General features: G+C 44.7%; 1 protein-coding gene across 2 annotated transcripts in view; it reads right to left on the bottom strand.

Annotated features, from left to right (window-relative positions):
* The window catches only part of LOC119954549 (leucine-rich repeat-containing protein 37A-like), a 296,342-nt gene that overhangs the window by 111,457 nt on the left and 165,026 nt on the right, over positions 1 to 19,859 (bottom strand). Inside the window, exons 9-10 of one of the 2 annotated variants that reach the window (XM_038779878.1) lie at positions 13,250 to 14,458; positions 12,762 to 12,916 (exon numbers count right to left, since the gene is read on the bottom strand). In XM_038779878.1, coding sequence (XP_038635806.1) covers positions 12,762 to 12,916; positions 13,250 to 14,458 — 1,364 coding nt within the window. Of the gene's footprint in view, positions 1 to 12,761; positions 14,459 to 19,859 lie in introns of both variants that reach the window. The other variant, XM_038779877.1, reaches the window with a different exon arrangement.

Below are 19,859 nucleotides of genomic sequence, written 5' to 3'. Positions count from 1 at the left end.
ACCTTCATCAGGTCCGAGGTCCAGAGGTTGCTGAAGGAAGGGGTCGTTGAGGCCAGCAACAGTCTCTGGCGAGCCCAAGTGCTGGTGGTCCGGACTGGGGAGAAAAACCGGATGGTCATCGACTATAGCCAGACCATCAACTGGTTTATGCAACTGGACGCGTATCCTCTCCCCCGTATTTCCGCTATGGTAAACGAGATCGCGAAATACAAAGTCTTCTCCACTGTGGACCTCAAGTCCGGCTATCAACAGCTCCCCATCCGCGCGAGTGACCGCAGGTACACCGCGTTCGAGGCTGATGGGCGCCTCTACCACTTCCTCAGGGTTCCATTCGGTGTCACAAATGGGGTCTCGGTCTTCCAACGGGAGATGGACCAAATGGTCGACAAGTACGGATTACGGGCTACCTTCCCGTACCTCGATAATGTCACCATCTGCGGCCACGACCAGCAGGACCATGACACCAACCTCCGAAAATTTCTCCAAACCGCAAAACTCCTTAGCCTCACTTACAATAAGGATAAGTGCGTGTTTAGCACCGACCGTCTAGCCATCTTCGGCTACGGAGCGATAGGCCCCGACCCTGAACGCATGCACCCCCTGATGGAACTCCCTCTCCCCAATACCCTCAAACGCTGCCTGGGTTTCTTCGCTTACTACGCCCAATGGGTTCCCAATTACACCGACAAGGCCCGTCCCCTCATTCAGTCCACGACCTTCCTGCCGTCGTCGGAGGCCTGCCAGGCCTTTAGCCACATCAAAGCGGACATCGCAAAGGCCACAATGCGCGCCATCGATGAGTCCTTCCCCTTCCGGGTCGAGAGCGACGCATCAGAAGTAGCTCTGGCGGCCACCCTGAACCAAGCGTGCAGACCCGTGGCCTTCTTATCCAGAATCCTCCAGGCTTCCGAACTCCGCCACTCCTCAGTGGAAAAGGAAGCCCAGACCATAGTCGAAGCTGTGCGACATTGGAGGCACTATTTGGCTGGCAGGAAGTTTACCCTCCTCACAGACCAACGGTCAGTGGCCTTCATGTTCGATAATGCACAGAGGGGCAAGATTAAGAATGACAAGATCTTACGGTGGCGGATCGAGTTGTCCATGTACAACTATGATATCTTGTATCGTCCTGGGAAGCTCAATGAGCCTCCTGATGCCCTGTCCCGCGGTACCTGCTCCAGCGCGCAGATAGACCGCCTCCGCTCCCTCCACGCGGACCTCTGCCATCAAAGGGTGACCCGTTTCTACCATTTCATAAAGGCCCGCAACCTGCCCTTCTCCATCGAGGAAGTCAGGACAGTAACCCGTGACTGCCACATCTGCACAGAGTGCAAACCACACTTCTACCGCCCCGAGCGCGCGCATCTGATCAAAGCATCCCGCCCCTTCGAACGTGTCAGCATTGACTTCAAGGGGCCGCTTCCCTCTAGCAACTGCAACATTTACTTCCTGACGGTAATCGACGAATACTCCCGCTTCCCTTTCGCCATTCCCTGCCCTGACATGACCACATCGACCGTCATTAAGGCCCTCCTCTCCATCTTCTCCCTGTTCGGCTACCCCGCATACATACATAGCGATCGGGGGTCCTCATTTATGAGCGACGAGCTGCGTCAATTCCTGCTCAACAGGGGCATTGCCTCTAGCAGGACGACCAGCTATAACCCTCGGGGTAACGGACAGGTCGAGCGGGAGAATGGCACCATCTGGAAGACCATACTACTGGCCCTCCGGTCCAGAGATCTCCCTATTTCCCGAATGCAAAAGGTTATCCCCGATGCCCTACATTCTATCCGCTCACTCCTCTGTACCACAACAAATCAGACACCTCATGAATGTCTTCTTGTTTTCCCCAGGAAGTCGTCCTCCGGACCCATCTTGCTCCGGAAGCATGTGCGGGTGCACAAGTCCGACCCATTGGTGGAACAAGTCCAGTTACTTCACGCTAACCCGCAGTATGCGTACGTGGAGTACCCCGACGGTCGGCAGGACACGGTCTCCCTCCGGGACCTGGCACCCGCTGGCGTGCGGCCCTCCCCCCTTCACCACAGACACCCCCCCGTTCTTTTTCCCCCAGCGCCCCACCAGGCCACCCCTCCCCCATCCATGGCGTCTCCACCACCAGCCCGGGTTACGGAGACAGTTCAAGGACCATCGCTCCCGGCCTCCAGGACATCAGCGGAACCACCACCATCGGCTGAACCAGCGTCACCAACTCCACTGCGGCGGTCTGCCAGGATGTCACGGGCAACGAAAAGGCTGATCGAGTCTATTTAACTTTCAACAACACCATGGACCTTGTATGGACAGTATGTACTGTTGTTAAATGTCTGGGTCAGTAGGAAGCCAAGGATACATTTTTTTTTCCTTCTCTCACTACTACTCATACCACCAGTTCTCCATCCCCCCCCCCCCCCCGGCTTTTTCTCCGCAAGGGGTGAATGTGGTGGTATGATTAACATAGCTGCCTGCCATTGGTGCAGAACACCGGCTTACCATTGGCCCTGGTCGGTCATGTGCCTCTCGACCGATTGGTTGAGACCAGTCATGTGACGTCTCCCCAATTGGTTGAAAGGCTGAGTTAACCCCGCCTCCAGGGCAGGGTATAAATACCCAGTACTCCCGGCGGTCGTCCATTTACTGTAGTCGACCGCAGGGCTAACATCTAGCTGATTAAAGCCATACTTTTGTACACCAACTCGTCTCGCGTTCAATTGATGGTACATCAGCTTCCCCGGACAGGCGCCGGAATGTGGCGACTAGGGGCTTTTCACAGTAACTTCATTGAAGCCTACTCGTGACAATAAGCGATTTTCATTTTTCAATTTTTCATTTCATCAAGGGGTACTATTTTCAGTGGCTGCCCTTTGCAGATTGATGGGCGGTTTGCCACAAGATAGAAACACCTCCCTTTCTTGCTTTCCGCCTGCTGCATTATTGACATCAATCTCACCCCTCTGCCTCCCTCTGTAATCTGACCAAATACTCCCGGCCCAAGACCACAGTTGTTCCAGTCTCCAGGACACATTGGGCCACTTTCCTCTTCCTGAGGAAGCACCCACTAATGTGATCTTGGCACTGCTGGGAATGGTGCAGCTGCAGCTCCGGACGATTGGACTATTAGCCTGCCTGCAGTGCATTATGGGTCAGTGATGTGCTGACTTTCCTTCCAGGGGGACGGACTATCTTTCACCCTGTAATATTTACTTTCAACCAGGCAGGAGAGCGTCCAAAGCTGCCAGAGTTCATTAGCGAGGTGGATGTGGTCCCAGGACATCTTTGGGAGAGGTATGGGACGCGATTCATTGGAAAAATTTCTAAGTCCATTTGTGGCGGGTTTTTCAGGGAGTTCCCCACCAGGATTCAATTACATTTAGTCATTTTTTTGGGTCCTGGGGAGTTTCTCACTGGTTTAACTTAGCACTGGGGAGCTGAAATCAGAGATTGGGCTCCCATTTTGAAAGGGTGCCCCGATCTCTAAGTGAGCATCTGGGTCCGCCACATCTCCTACCCATGGGCAATGTCACCCTACACACATGGACACTACCCCACACCCTCCAAGTGAGGACACCCGCTATGGAGTCCCTGGGGACCCCCTCTTCAGGCACCCCCAAGATCCCTTCCAGCAACTCCTGCCTTCCTGCCACCCCCCCCCCCCCATCTCCCGGAGGACCATACCTACCTTCGTTTCCTCCACAACCCCACCCTTCAAACCCCCACTCCACCCTCATTGCATGGCCTCCCTCATCCCCTGACACTCGGCAGTGCTACCCTGGCAATCGGGAACCCTTGCACTGCCATCCTGGCACTCAAGCAGTGACCCAGCCAGCTTGGCAGTGCCATCCGGGCACCTTGGCAGTGCCAGGGTGGCAGGGCCAAGGTTCCCACATTCCAGGGAGAGGGCCAAGGAGCCACCCTGAACTTACCCTGACCACCAGGGATCTCCGTTCACCCAGGAGACCACCTGTGTGCCGTTCCGCCCGGTCCACATTTGTGTGGCCCAGTGCTGGTCGATGCCCGGCTGCAGCCTCCGTGGGAAGGCCGGAGAATCGACAGAGGCTGGTGGATCTCGTGCAGGTAGGTTGGAAGTAGGTTTACGACCTACTTCAGCGTGTGCCATTTGGTCCCGTCCCTTTTGGGCGGAGTTCCAACTCCGACGTCATGTGGGACTTGGATGAATCCCGTGAGGGGTGGTTTTCTGTTGGGAGGTCTGCTAGAGGCTTCTCCTGAGATTCTCCAGGCATGTTGTGCTCTTGCTTGAGGGCAACGCGCAAAGAGAATAACACCCAAGGTGTCCTCTGGGATTGTTAAAAGTCGAAACGTATGTGCATAAAAGTGCATAAACCTGAGAACACGCACTAACAGATTCAAAAGCAGCTTCTTCCCCGCTGTTACCAGATTCCTGAGTGACCCTCTTCGGGGCTGAACTGATCGCTCCACCCATCTTCTCTACTGAGTAGCACTACACTCCGTATGCTTCACCCAATGTCTATGTCTATGTATTTATATATGTATTTAGCGTATGTTCTACGTATGGAACCATCTGCCTAGACTGTACACAGAACAATACTTGTCACTGTGCCTCAGTACATGTGACAAATCTAAATCAAATTCAACTGCTGGTACTTTGTACATGTTTTTGTAAATAAAGTTACTTTCTGTTTGACTCTACTGGAATCGTGCTGGATTCTTCATGGTCCTTTCAAAACTGGGTATATAACTCTATTCCTTCATACAGATCATTAATACATATATGATGAAAAGTTGTGGCCCATAAACAGATGCCTGAAGGAAACTACTTTTTAGATCCTGCCACTTTAAACCATATCTGTAGAATAATGGGTTAATTTCAGAAGTACACATGATGTTGATATAATAATGATGTCAGATCATGATGACAGAGAAGACGGGTACCAGAGGCATGTTGGAAACAGAACCAGAGAGGATTAACAAAATCTTCAAGGCCTTCTACAAAGAGCTGTACACCTCAGAGCCCCCAACGGGGAAGGCTGGGATGAACCGGTTCATTGATGTACTGGACATACCAGTCGTGGGAGAGGGCAGGAAACGGGACCTGGAAACACCACTAGCACTGGGAGAGATCATGGACAGTATCAGCTCCATGCAGACGGGGAAGGCGCCGGGACCGGACGGATTCCCGGCGGACTTCTACAAAAAAGATGCGACAGCGCTGGCCCCGCACCTGCGGGAGATGTTCACAGACTCGCTAGCTAGGGGCACACTGCCACCCACGTTAGCACAGGCCTCAATCTCGCTGATACCTAAGAAAGACAAAGACCCAACGGAATGTGGGTCATACAGACCCATATCTCTGCTGAACGCATACGCCAAAATACTGGCCAAAATCCTAGCCAAAAGGCTAGACGACTGTGTACCTGAGGTGGACACAGAGGACCAGACGGGCTTCGTCAAAGGTAGACAGCTCACCTCGAACATCAGGCGCCTGCTGAACGTGATAATGACCCCCTCCGGGGAGAGAACACAAGAGGTGATCGTCTCCCTGGACGCAGAAAAGGCCTTCGACAGAGTCGAATGGAAATACCTCATAGAGGTACTGGAGCGGTTCGGGCTTGGAACAGGGTTCACCGCTTGGGTAAAGCTCCTATACAACGCTCCCATGGTGAGTGTACGGACCAACAATACGAACTCCCAATACTTCCAGCTGCACAGGAGCACCAGACAAGGATGCCCACTGTCCCCGCTGCGGTTCGCACTAGCAATCGAACCGCTAGCAATCGCGCTCAGGGCAGCAGAAAATTGGAGGGGGATCCGAAGGGGAGGCAGAGAGCACAGAGTCTCACTCTATGCAGATGATCTGCTCCTCTACATCTCGGACGCACAAAGCAGCATGGACGGAATCATCGCGCTCCTGAAAGAGTTTGGAGCCTTCTCGGGCTACAAACTCAACATGAGCAAAAGCGAGATCTTCCCAGTACACCAGCAAGGGGGGGGGGGGGGGGCGCACTAAAGGGGCTGCCGTTCAAACAAGCCCAACATAAATTCCGCTACCTGGGGATCCAAATAGCCCATGACTGGAAAGGGATCCACAAATAGAACCTCACCAGCCTGGCGGAGGAAGTAAAAAAGGACCTGCAAAGATGGAACACACTCCCACTCTCCCTCGCGGGGAGAGTCCAGACGATCAAAATGAACGTATTGCCCAGGTTCCTCTTCCTGTTTAGATCCACTCCGATCTACATCTCCAAGGCCTTCTTCAAAGCACTGGACAAACTTATCATGGCGTTCGTATGGGGGGGTAAAAATGCTAGGATCCCAAAGAAGGTCCTACAAAAAACAAAATCCAGGGGGGCTAGCCCTCCCGAATCTACAATTCTACCACTGGGCGGCAACAGCCGAGCGAGTAAGGGGATGGATCCAGGAGCCAGAAGCCGAGTGGGTGCGTGCGGAGGAGGCCTCCTGCATGGGGACCTCCCTCCGGGCCCTCGCCACGGCAGCACTCCCATCCCCACCCAAAAAACACTCCAGCAGCCCAGTGGTGACAGCCACCCTCCAATCCTGGAACCAACTGCGGCAGCAATTTGGCCTGAACAAAATGTCGGACAAGGCTCCCATCTGCAACAACCATAGATTCAAACCAGCACTGACTGACGCCACCTTCAAAAGGTGGAGGCAGGACGGGGGGACACTGACAGTCAGGGACCTATACACGGATGACAGGATCGCAACACTGGACAAACTGACAGAGAAATTTCGGCTAGCTGGGGGGAACGAGCTGCGGTACCTGCATCTCAAAAATTTCCTACGAAAGGAGACAAGGATGTACCCACAACCGCCACGACATACACTACTGGAAGACCTACTGGACGAAAGTATCCTAGAGAAAGGGAACTGTAGCGACATGTATGACCGACTGGTAGAAAGGGACGACACCGTACTGGACGCAACAAGAAGGAAATGGGAGGACGACCTGGGGATGGAGATAGGGTGGGGACTCTGGAGCGAAGCACTGCATAGGGTCAACTCCAATCCACGTGCGCAAGGCTCAGCCTGACGCAACTAAAAGTGGTACATAGAGCCCACTTAACAAGAAACCGGAGTAGGTTCTTCCCGGAGGTGGAGGACAGATGTGAACGGTGCCAAAGAGGCCCGGCCAACCACGCCCACATGTTCTGGTCTTGCCCCAGACTTGTGGAGTACTGGACAGCCTTCTTCGAGGCTATGTCCAAAGTGGTGGGGGTGAGGGTGGAGCCATGCCCGATAGTGGCGGTCCTCGGGGTTTCAGACCAGCCAGATCTATTCCTGGGGAGGAGGGCGGACGCCCTTGCCTTTGCCTCCCTGATCGCCCGCCGTAGTTCGTTATGGGGGTTTGTTATGGGGGTTTGATGGCTAGCTAAGTCCCAAAACCAAACTGTAAATAAATGCCAATAAACATGTGCCTCGGCCATATTGGGGAATGTAAAATATGTATGCCGGCTAAAGGGGGGAGGCCACAGTTATTATTCCGAAGATGCTTACCTGTAAATATATATGTTAATTTTTGCGTGTTCTTTTTTTTTCTCTCTCTCTAACAATTTGTAATTTGTTCAATATAAAACATGAAAACTGAATAAAAAACATTTATAAAAATGATGACAGAGAAGTAAGAAAGATCTGGAATGAGGAGAAGCTCCAACCTCATGTCGATATCCAAATGTGTATGTGCTGTAAATAAACAATAATGGTTTTCAGAAATGGAGAATTTGAGTAGCATACATTGAGAAAACAGGAAATCCCCCCCCAAACCAGCAAAACAGCATCCATATAAGAAAACATAGTGGCAGTGAGTAAAAGAGCCAGGGCTTTCTGTTAATGAATCTGTTTGTGCGTGTTCTCAGAATTTTGTGTCTCTTGCCCGATGGATGGAAGAGAGAATAACCGGGGGGGGAACGGGGGGACGGACTGCTCAGCGGAAGCTGTAGTCAGAGTCAATGGATGGAAGGCGGGTTCGGGCTGTATTCATGACTCTCTGTAGTTTCTTACGGTCTTGGGCTGAGCAGTTGCCATACCAAGCTGTGATGAAGCCAGATAGGATGCTTTCTATACAGACTGGCAAGAAAACAGATCCTCGAAGGAATAAGGAAATAATTTAAGGCTCACAATGACATTGCAGCAGTCATATGCACAAACTGAAACACAAACCGGAGACCAGACAGCAGTGAGCACAGGCCTAAAGCAGCAAACAGCACCGCAGAAGTAGGAATAATTCCAGGGCTCAGCAGGAGTATGAAATCCATACTACCACTCTCAGAATCATTTCAGAGTGCAGAAGGCTCACAACAGGCCCAGAACAGGAACACCCGGAGAAAAAGTTTCACTAGGTACAACTGCTTCAGGATTACATAAAAAAGATCAGAAAGACCAGGTCAGTAGGAGTTGCTGATGACATGTGTTATGGGAGAGGCGTTTTCAGAACCCCGAAATGTATCATGGAGTTCAACCAACCTCCCCCTTTAATGTATTGTTGCTTTTGAAGCACATGGCTTGTTCTCCAGGTGTGGTATTACAATTATGGGCACGTGGGTTTTTAAACACAAAACAATGTTTATTCCATGAATTCATCTTAAGCTTTTAAATAAACATTGGATCACTCAACACCCCTTACTTTAAAGATAACCCCGAAAATAATACAACACTAAATAATCCTTCAGTTGTTCCTTTAAACATCCAAGAAACTTAACACCTTTAAACAGAAACACATCAGGTTAAAGACATTACTATTGTGAGTTTAAATCACCCAAATGATTCAGAGATAGTCTTTCATGGCAGAGATCACAGCAGATCCAGCTCACTGCAAACACAGACACACCCAAGCTCCTTTCCTCAAAACTGAAACCAAAAACAGAAGTGAGCTCAGCTCAGCTCCCCCCACCCTCTGACATCACTTCAGTAATATGAGCTGCTACATTTCTTAAAGGTACATTGCTTAAATATTCATTTCTTAAAGGTATTCTCACAAGGCAGGCAGTTGATGAGACTTCAACTTCTTACGAAGAAGTCTGCAAGCTTTCAAAGTTCAGCATCAGTTGGTCTTTGAGGGGTTAACGAGTGATTGGTAGGGCAGGTATTCAAAATGTAAAAACATTCTTGAACCATGAAGTATAGAGACACCAGCTCCAGCCATGATGAAAAAGAATATGGTGGAATGCCATTTGACTGTTTTTATAGGAATTTCCAGATAATAAAGACCAAGGTCCATCCAGTTGGTCTTCTGTCATCTTGCTAGTCACATGATATAATGATAAATTAATTATAAACTTATTGTACAATCGACCTCCATCAGTCAGTTTACAATAAACCTAGAAATAGCACAAGATAAAAACCCAGTGGCAAATTCCTTCGAGAACCACAGGTCTAAGATCATCTTTTTCCTCGTAAGCATGTTGCACTCATGTCACAAATTACTCATCGGTTGTATCTCAAATGATATTTTCAGAAATAAAACTCTTTTATTTCTAAGTTTCAAAGTAGCTTTGCATTCTGAAAAATTATTACCTTTCAAAACTAACAGGAGTATTATTGCAATCTGACATAAAGAGACTGCTAAGACAGATAGAACGAATAACAGCACCCCACTGCCCACATCCACCCTAAACCCTTCCCCACGCGGGAAACAATTCACTACCTCCTGCAGTGACACTCCCAGTTTCACTGACGACTAACTAGCCATTGTTGTTGGGAGTTTCTCTCCATTGACAGCTACTTTGATCTTCTCATTATGTTCACAGCATTTCCAGGTTGCTCAAGGTCAGAAAAATAGCAAAAAATAACTACCTTTTTGTTATATTTTTAAAAATAATTTTTCTGCTGTGATGTACTGATGTTTCATATATGTGAGAATAACACCTACAGATAATAAATGTTTAGTAATTGCAACAACTTTTAAGTTAGTGCATATTTTGTGACATTGTACTTCAAAAGAGTTTCTCTTATGGTCTGCAATGGTGTTTCTTTTTCTTTTCCTCATATCTTTATTTTACTTTTTCATGCTCTTCTGATTGTCCCATCTTTTATGGGCAGAAAGAATGGGTAATTGAATTGAGAAAGTGAGAACACCTCAGCTCCAGTAAAGTCTGTGACAAAAAGGCTCATGGATGGCCTTCCTGGCCCGCTGCCAATTAAGGCCCTTTGGCAATTAATGCCCACTTAAGGGCCTCAGCCAGCTGCCACTGGTGCTCACCTAACACCTGGAAGGGGTTCATCAAACGGGAAGTCCACAAAGCAAACCAGGTTTGGTGTGCTGTGGGCTTCTGAGTGTCCCTTGTTTAAAGACACTCAGTGTCCGTTCAAGGGACAGGTTGATTGGCATTTAATTCGGCAGACCTTCTCAAAGGGAAGTGATGTGGGACTCTTGCCAGCTCTCCAGCCAGTGGGAGAGACCCCGGTTGCCTATATTAAATTCTACCCTGTATGCCTTTTGTTTTATGCAAACACAGTGCATTAGGTCTCCTACTGCTTAAACGGGAAGCACCACCACCTCCCTGTTTTATATTCTGATGCTTTATTAACTATCTCTTTTCTGCTACCATCTGTCAGATGCAAATCCAGTTTGGTATAACACACACTTTGTCATTATATAATTGAAATTGAAATAGCCAAAAGAGGTTGGGGGGGGGGGGGGGGGGGGGGGCAAAGAGGCGCACAAGGTGCAATGGCTAAAAAAAACTCACTGAAGGTTGAAGTTAATGTGAGAGGGAATTGGGGAACTGCCACAGTGCCACTAGTCACAGAATTACAGAATTGTTACAGTGCAGAAGGAGGCCATTTGGACCACTGTGTCTACACCATCTCTCCTAATGAGCATCATGACTTAGTGCCATTGTACTGCCCTGTTCCCCGCACCCCTACATTGGGTGCGAATGTCTGGCCACGTTGGGTTCTCGCTTGAGCGCAACGTGGTCGGAGAATACCGGGAAAGGTCTCCAGTGAGCCTCCCGACAGGCTCCCGGGATTCTCCGACGCCCCGCAAGATTAATCATCTAATGTATGCGTCAATTGAACCTGCCTCTACCAGACTTCCAGGCAGTGCACTCCAGGCTTGAACCACTTGCTGTGCAAAAAAAAAATTCTCACATCACATTTGCTTCTTTTGCAAATCATCTTAAGTCTGTGCTCTCTCGTTCTTGATCCTTCTAAGAGTGGAAACAGTTTCTCCCTATCCTTTCAGTCCAGTCCGCTATTGATTTTGAACATCTCTATCAAATCTCCTCTTAGCTTTCCACTCTCCAAACAGAACAGACCCAACCTCTCCAATCTATCTCACCCCTTGAAGTTTCTAATTCCTGGAATCATTCTTGTAAACCTCTTCTGCACTCTCTCCAATGCGTTCATATATTTCCTATCGTGTGGTGCCCAGAACTGTACACAGTATTCCAGCTGAAGTCCAACTAGTGCCTTGTACAAGTTCAGCATAACCTTGCTCCTATACTCTATGCCCCTATTAATAAAGGCCATGATACTCTTTGCTTTATGAACTGCTTTCTTCAACTGTCCTACCAACTTTGTTGATCTATGTACATATATACCCAGGTGACTCTGCTCCTGTCCCCGTTAGGAAATTTATCCCTTATTTTATATTGCCTCTCTATGTTCTTCCCATCAAAATGCATCACCTCACACTTCTCGCATTGAACTTCATCTGCCGCACCTATATACCCACTCCACCAACCTGTCTATATCCTTTCAAAGTTCAACACTATCTTCTTCACAATTTACAATACTTCCAAGCTTTGTGTCATCCATAAACTTTGAAATTGTACCCTGCAGATCCAGATCATTAATATATACAGAAAAAGCAAGGTTCCCAATACCTGTCCTTTGGGAACACCAATACAAACCTTCCTCCAGCCCAAAAAATATCCATTGACCATTACTCTCTTTCTATTATTCAGCCAATTTTGTATTCATGTTGCTCCTGTCCCTCTTATTCCATTAGCTATAACTTTGTTTTGCAAGTCTTTTGTGTGGCACTGTGTTGAATGCCTTCTGAAAGTCCATGTAGACATCCTTGTAGACACCCTTGCTCCTCCATCACCCCCTCAAAAAACACCAGCAACTTAGTTGAACACAAATGATTTTGAAAATCCAAGTAAACCACAACAGCATTTTGCTCATTGACCCTTTCTGTTACCTCCTCAAAAAACTCCAGAAAGTTGTTAAACATAATTGCCCCTTTAGAAATCCATGCTGACTCTTCCTAAACAAACCACATTTTTTTCCATGTGATGACTAATTTTATTCTGAGTAATTGTTTCTAGAAGCTTGGAGATGGTTACATCCTTTTTTGAACAAGGGCATACAATTTTCAATTCTCCAGTCCTTTGGCACCACCCCTAAGTCTGGAGTCATGGACAACTTAACAACACAGAGCCAGCTAAGGATCAATAATCAAAATTCCTATGGTAACATGTTGATATAGGTACATTAGGTTAGAAATGTGGACATAAGAGAATTATTCAAAGATATGGCAACAAACGTAAAGTTTATGGATAGAAACGTGTACCATATGCAAAATTCTAAATAACAGAAAGGTATGAAAATTTTTCACATATGTGTTTGCTCCACAGCCAAATAAGGTATTTAAAATGGGGTTCAATCCTTACAGGGAAATTAAGAACATTAAAGGACATGAAAACAAGACATGGAATCACAATTAAAAATAAAGTCACCACTGGCAAGATAAAAAAATATATAAACGCGAAAGATAAATATCAAAGATTGTTGAAAAAATATGATAAAATTACCTTTGATGATTCTGTTTTAACCATTTCACCATAATTCGGTACATACGTTCCTGTCTCATGTCCTTTGTGTGGTCGCGGTCGCGGCCGTGGTCGTGGTCGCGCTATTGGTGGAGGGAACACATCTGTTTCTTTTCCCCCTGCTTCTTCTTTATCGTCTGGACGCAAAAGAGAAGGATTCCAAGACCCTAGTTCAGGTAAATACTCTTTTCCTTCATACTGCTTCATTAGGTGTCCTATTTTGGTAAGAAGGTCTGTACAAGCAGCCCTTAATTTAGGTTTCAGACAATCTATCTTAATTATTCTTATTACGTGGGCAAACAGAGTTTGTATATCCTTGTTGGGTTCTACTGCTCGTACTTCTTCATTAACTTTAGTCTCAAACATATCATCAACATTTGCTTTGAATTTAGAATTATTTGATGAAGAAGTTTTAACTGATTCCTTTATTATTTTCTTGGGATGTACTGGGGGAATTAAATCTTTATTACCTTCGATTTTCTCTACAGCTGGTAGCTTGGTTGTCCGTTGATTAGAGACCATGCCCGTATTGGTCTCTTGAGTCTTATTGTTCTCGGCGATAGAGTTCTTATAGGCATCTTCGAGTAGTTTAATTATTTCAAGTTGACTAAGCCTAGGGACGGTTTGTGTCACAGAACCTGGCTGGAAACTTGGCTCAGGTTTTTTCTGCACAGCATTATCCAGGAACTGACCTAGTGGTTTGTGCCAAGACCCATCTGAAACATTAATTTTATAAGCTTCATTATTACCAATATCAATAATCTCAGCCTCTTGCATAGTCCTACTGAAATGTCCAGGATCAAGTGCTTTCCTTCGCTCTGGCATTTGCTCAGATTTAATATAATCAGCATTGAGGTTTTTTGCATAATTATTGTTTGCTGTGTTACCCAATTCAATGATGGCTTCAGGTAGTATGATGTTTTTAGGAGGATTATTCTTTTCTTCTAAAATATCAATTTTGTCCGGTGGTACATCCTCTAAGACTGTAGGGTATATGTATTCAGTCTCTGGAGCAGACATATTCAGTTCCACAATATTTGGGTGACTGGTTTCAAATCTTTTGATAACTTCAGTTTCTTCTGTTGTTTCTTTGATTGTATAACTTGTAGTTGACCAAACATCGTGTTGGATATTTTTAATTTCATCTTCTATTTGCCCCCTCCTAACTCTCTTTATAACTTTGTGCTTTTTGAGCTTTTCATTTGTAGGGGAACGTGTGCTCAGACGAGGCTCATGGCTAAGATGTTCTGGTGGACGATGGTTTAACTGATGTAGTGGAATTTTATCAGAACTAAATAAATTCAGAGGACTATGTCTGCTACTTCTCCCTCCATTAATGTTCCACTGAAGATGGTTTGCTCTGCCAAGGTGTGAACTAAATCTATTATCTCTAGCAAAGGATGGTCTTTGTCTCATTCTAGTTAAGTGAGACATTCTGGCTGCCTTTGAAGCAGCCGCACGTGGATCTAAATGTTTTCCAACATAAATGTTCTTTTCACTTTCTTCTATTTGATGAAGCAAACCTAATTTGGAAGATCTTGCTAACTTGCTCTGACGGGCTAACTTCTTATTGGTTTCAGCTTTTTGATTAAGAAATGATTCCAATATTCTGTGGTTTCTCAGGGACATTTGAGATCTTAGCACAGTTCCATTGATCATCAGAAAAGTTTCACTTACATCTGCAATGCAAAGAAAAGTGAAATTAGTGTATTTCCTGTTTTATTTTCAAAAAGTAAACTTATTCAGTACTTTATTCATTCCCCAGGTTGAGAAGATAATATACGATTGAATTAAGAAAGAAATAAGCAAAAACAGTAGTCTTCATTTTGTCAGGTGCATGTACCTTTAAGAAATGGGTGTTTATCAAATAGCTGCAGTGATGTCAGTGTGTGGGTGGAGCTGGGCTGTCTGTCTGGCTTTTACTTTCGTTTTGAGCTGGCAGCTGCAGTGTGTTTAGTTTCGTTTTCAGAGTTGGAGAGCTGCATTCAAACAAGAAGTTATATATCTCTCTGCAATCTAAATACTGTCTCCAAATCACTTGATGATTTCAAAGTAATATCTGTTCCAGTAGAGAATTTAAACCTGTTGTCTTTATTTAAAAAGGGTTTAACGTATGGATGTTGTTTGGGAAGTTATTAAGGGTTATCTCCAGAGTACTGTATCTCTTGGGGCGTAGTCAGGGTTGGTAGTTGATCAACTGTTTACTGTGTGTTTATAAAATGTTAACTGGATTCATAGAATAAACATCGTTTTTGTTTCAAAAATACTTTTAGTTCTCAGTTGCATCACACTTGTAAAATGGGCCCTTATGCTCCCCATAACCAAAATCTATTAAAGGTTGTGGGTCCGGTGAACTCCATGGTATACTTTGGTGTTCTCTAAACCCTTGCCCATAATAAATTGGGGGCTCGTTGGGTAAAAATCTATCTTTCGTGATTGGGTTGGCTTAGTGAATTTAAAGTCAGTGAGGGGTGAACATATTTGTGTTTGCTTTTCAGGTGTGGTATACCAGTTTAAGTAGAGAGTGTGTTGGAGGTACAATGGCTCTTTCAGAAGCTCGGAGGTTTTTGGGAGTGGAGAATGCCACACGCAGTACCTTACGAACAGAGACTAAAAAAGGCTTTTAGATTTGGCAAAAATATTAGTTAACATTACCTGACGGCACACGAAAAGAAGAGATACTTATGGCGGTAGCAGAGCATTTAAAATTGCCTGAGATACAGTCTGACTCATCAGAAATGGCAAAAATTCAGTTACAGATTATCTGCCATCAGATCTCCTTTACATCATTTGTAACATGAACAAAATTAAAGCAGCTTGAATACAAAATGAGGGAACAAGAAATAGCCCGAGCAGAACAACAAGAAAGAGAGAGGGAAAAAGTAAGAGAGGGAAAAAGTAAAAAGAGAGAGTTTGAACATCAGAAAATGGTCATGAAACATGACAGTCAGTTAAAATTGGCGGGTAAAGGGAAACGTACAGTTTGAGGATATTAATGAGGATAAAGAGAAAGAGCATTATAGTCGAAGGCTTGGTGGGGATTTATTTAAATATATCCAAGCATTGCCAAGATTTGATGAGAAGGAGATAGAAGCCTTTTTCATTTCATTTGAGAAGGGGATGAAACAAATGAAATGGCCTCAGCACATGTGGGTATTACTGATTCAAACAAAGCTGGTAGGTAGAGCTAGTGAAGTGTTTGCATCACTATCAGAGGAGGTATCTGGGACATATAAGGAGGTGAAAATCTTAGGTGCATATGTACTAGTGCCTGAAGCCTACAGACAAAGGTTTAGAAATTCAAGGAAAGAACCTGGTCAAGCATACCTGGAATTTGAAAGGATCAAACAGTAATTTTGATAGGCCGATAAAGGCTTTGAAAATAGATCAAACATATAAAGCTCTCAGAGAAATTCTACTTTTGGAGTTTAAAAATTCAATTCCTGATGTAGTCAGAACTCATGTCGAAGAGCAGAGGGTTAAAACTGTGAGATTAGCAGCAGAAATTGCAGATGATTATGAATTAGGTCATTAATCAAAGCTTGGTTTCCGACATCAGTTTCAGCCTGTGAGGGATAGAAACTGGGGAACAGAGAAATACTCAAGTGGTAGATGTAAAGGAGATCTAATGGGAGATAATAAGGAGAGTGTAACTCAGGTTAAAAAAGAAATCCAGAAGGGTGGAAGAGAAATGAAAAGTTTCAAATGTTTTCACTGCAATAAACTAGGCAGTGTAAAGTCACAGTGTTGGTGGTTGAAGAAAAACACTGGGAAGCCTGATGTGATAAAACAGTGGGGTTTGTTAAAGTGGTAAAGGAAAACCCAAGTGAAGTAAAGGATGTGCAAAAGATTACACAGCCTGATCAAGAGGTGATTGATAAGAAGGTACCAGATCTCTTTAAAGAATTTACTTGTGTGGTAAAGTTGACTCATGTGTACCAGTAGGAGCAGGTAAAGAAGTCACCATTTTAAGAGATACGGAAGCTAGTCAATCTTGGATGGTAAGAGAAGAGGAGTTATGTAGCTTGGGAGGAATATTGCCAGAAAAGGTGGAAATATGTGGAATTCAGGGTGCAAGGAGTAGTGTTCCATTATATATGGTAAGGTTGGAAAGTCCAGTGAAGAGATCGTAGGAGTAATAGAGAAACTATCTTGTCCAGGAATACAGTTTACCTTGGGTAATGATATAGCTGGATCGCAGGTGGGAGTGATTCCTACTGTGGTTGATAAGCCAGTGCAAAATCAGACAACTGAAGTGTTGAACGATGAATATCCTGGGATTTTTCCAGACTGTGTAGTAACAAGGTCGCAACGTCATGGATTAAGACGAGGAGAAATTAAAGTGTGAAGATGAAGTTGAAGTGCAATTATCAGAAATGATTTTTGATCAGACGGTTGGAAAAAAAAGAACAGATGGAGGATGTGGCGGATATTTTTAGTTCAAGAAAATGGGCGGAGTTACAACAGAAAGATATAGAAATAAAACGGATGTATCACAAAGCATACACTGAGGAGGAATCTGAGTGTATACCAGAATGTTATTACCGTAAAAGTGATGTCTTGATGAGAAAATGAAAACCTTTACACCTGCAGGTGGATGAAAAGTGGGCAGAAGTTCATCAAGTGGTATTGCCGGTAGGGTATAGAAAGGAGGTGTTGCGAGTTGCACATGAGATACCAGTGGGAGGTCATTTGGGAGTGAGGAAAACTCAAGCTAAAATCCAGAAACATTTTTATTGGCCTGGACTACATAAAGATGTAGTTAAATTTTGTCGATCATGTCACACATGTCAAGTGATAGGGAAACCTCAAGCAGTGATAAAACCAGCGCCCTTAATACCCATTCCAGCATTTAAGGAACCTTTTGCAAGGGTCTTAATTGATTGCATAGGACCGCTTCCTAATACGAAAAGTGGGAATCAATACATTTTGACTATAATGAATGTGTCTGCTAGATTTCCAGAGGCCATTCCAATATGTAATATTACAGCTAAAAAGATTGTGGAGGAGTTACTTAAATTCTTTACTAGATATGGACTACCCACAGAAATACAATCGGATCAAGGATCAAATTATACCTCAAGGTTGTTCAAAGAAGTTATGGATAGCTTTGGAATAAAACAATTTAAATCAACTGAGTACCATCCATAATCGCAGGGAGTGTTAGAAGGGTGGCATCAGACACCAAAGACAATGTTGAGGGCTGATTGTCAACATTATCCAGAGGATTGGGATACAGGAATTCCATTCGTACTGTTTGCAATAGGGATGCACCTAACGAGTCAACCAAATTCAGTCATTTTGAACTAATTTTTGGTCATGAGGTAAGAGGACCACTTAAATTGATTAAGGAAAAATTGATGAGTGAGCAGTCGGAACTTACATTATTGGATCACATGTCAAATTTTAGGGAACGATTAAATAGAGCAGGGGAATTGGTGAGAGAACATTTAAAAGCTACACAGCATGTGATGAAATGGGTAGCGGACAAGAAAGCAAAAGTTTGCAGTTTTGCCAGTGGAGATGAAGTTTTTGTATTGTTGCCAGTGGTAGGTGAACCTTTAATAGCAAGGTTTTGTGGACCTTATCAGATTGAAAGGAAATTAAGTGAGGTGAATTATGTGGTAAGAATGCCAGATGGAAGGAAAACTCACTGAGTGTGTCATGTGAATATGCTTAAAAGGCACTTTGAAAGGGAAGGAGAACAAAAGGAGGACGTTTTACTGATTTTATCTCAAAGTGAAGAACCAAATCCAGATGACTTCGAATTTGACATTCCTCAAATTAAATTGGAAAACGAGGATGTTCTTAAAAATTGGGATAAATTGCTGAGTTACCTTCCAGAGGAAAAACAAACTGACTTGAAAGAGTTATTGATATCACATGGGCAAGTTTGTGGAGATAAGTTGGGAAGTACTAAAATATCTATACATGATGTAGATATGGGAAATGCTGTTCTAATTAAACAACATCCATACAGACTTTAAAATTGGCACAGATTAAGAAAGAAATTGAAAGTATGCTTAAAAATGGCACAATTGAAGTGGGTTGCAGCCAATGGAGTTCATCCCTAGTGATGGTACCAAAACCTGACGGTACCCAACGGTTGTGTGTGGACTATAGAAATGTTAATGCAGTTACAAGAATGGACTCTTATCCTATCCCATGGTTGGAGGATTGCATTGAGAAGGTGGGACAATCAGCTTTTATTTCCAAACTGGATTTACTTCAAGGTTACTGGCAGGTACCTCAAAAGGGCAAAGTAGATTTCAGCTTTTGTGACTCCAGATGTTATATACCAATTCAAAGTTATGCCATTTGGCATGAAAAATGCCCCAGCCACATTTCAACGGTTAATTAACAAAGTCATTTCAGGATTACCCAATTGTGCAGTATACATCGACGATCTGGTAATTTTTAGCCAGGCATGGAATGAACATTTGAAGCATCTGATGGAGTTATTTGATCGATTCCAGGAAGCGGGTTTGGTAGTAAACCCAGACACGTGAATTTGGAGAAGCCCAAGTCACTTTCCTCGGCCATACAATCTGGCGGAGTCGAATGGTCCCACAGGATGTGAAAACAAAAGTTATTGAGAAGTTTCCAAAACCCTTGACATGAAGGGAAATAATGCGATTTCTTGGCATGAGTGGATTTTATCGAAAATTTGTGACAAACTTTTGCAGCATGGTTGCTCCACTGACAAACTTGCTGAAGAAACATCAAAAATGTCAGTGGACGGCAGAGTGTCAACAGGCATTTGAAGGCCTAAAGCTGTCTTATCAAATGCTCCTGTGTTGGAGAATTACAAAGGGCTCTGTGATCAGATTGAACTCAAGTATCTGACCTTAAAGAGAAATACTGAGGCTTAGAGAAAAGGATAGATCGTGCAGAGACCTTCTTGTCCAAAGAGACTGTCAATCAAGAGGGATTCCAGTCGCAAGAAGAAGAACTCAAATTGACTATGTTACTATACCTGTTTGTGTGTTTTGTTTTGTGAAATGAAAAAGTATTTTACTGTCAGTACTTCTTAAAGGAAAGTGAAAAAGTGAAACATCAAACCATCTTGAAGTTGATGGT

The sequence above is a fragment of the Scyliorhinus canicula genome, chromosome 19 (assembly GCF_902713615.1).
Source record: "Scyliorhinus canicula chromosome 19, sScyCan1.1, whole genome shotgun sequence".
NCBI classification, from domain to species: Eukaryota; Metazoa; Chordata; class Chondrichthyes; order Carcharhiniformes; family Scyliorhinidae; genus Scyliorhinus; species Scyliorhinus canicula.
This window is presented reverse-complemented; position numbering and strand designations above follow the sequence as displayed.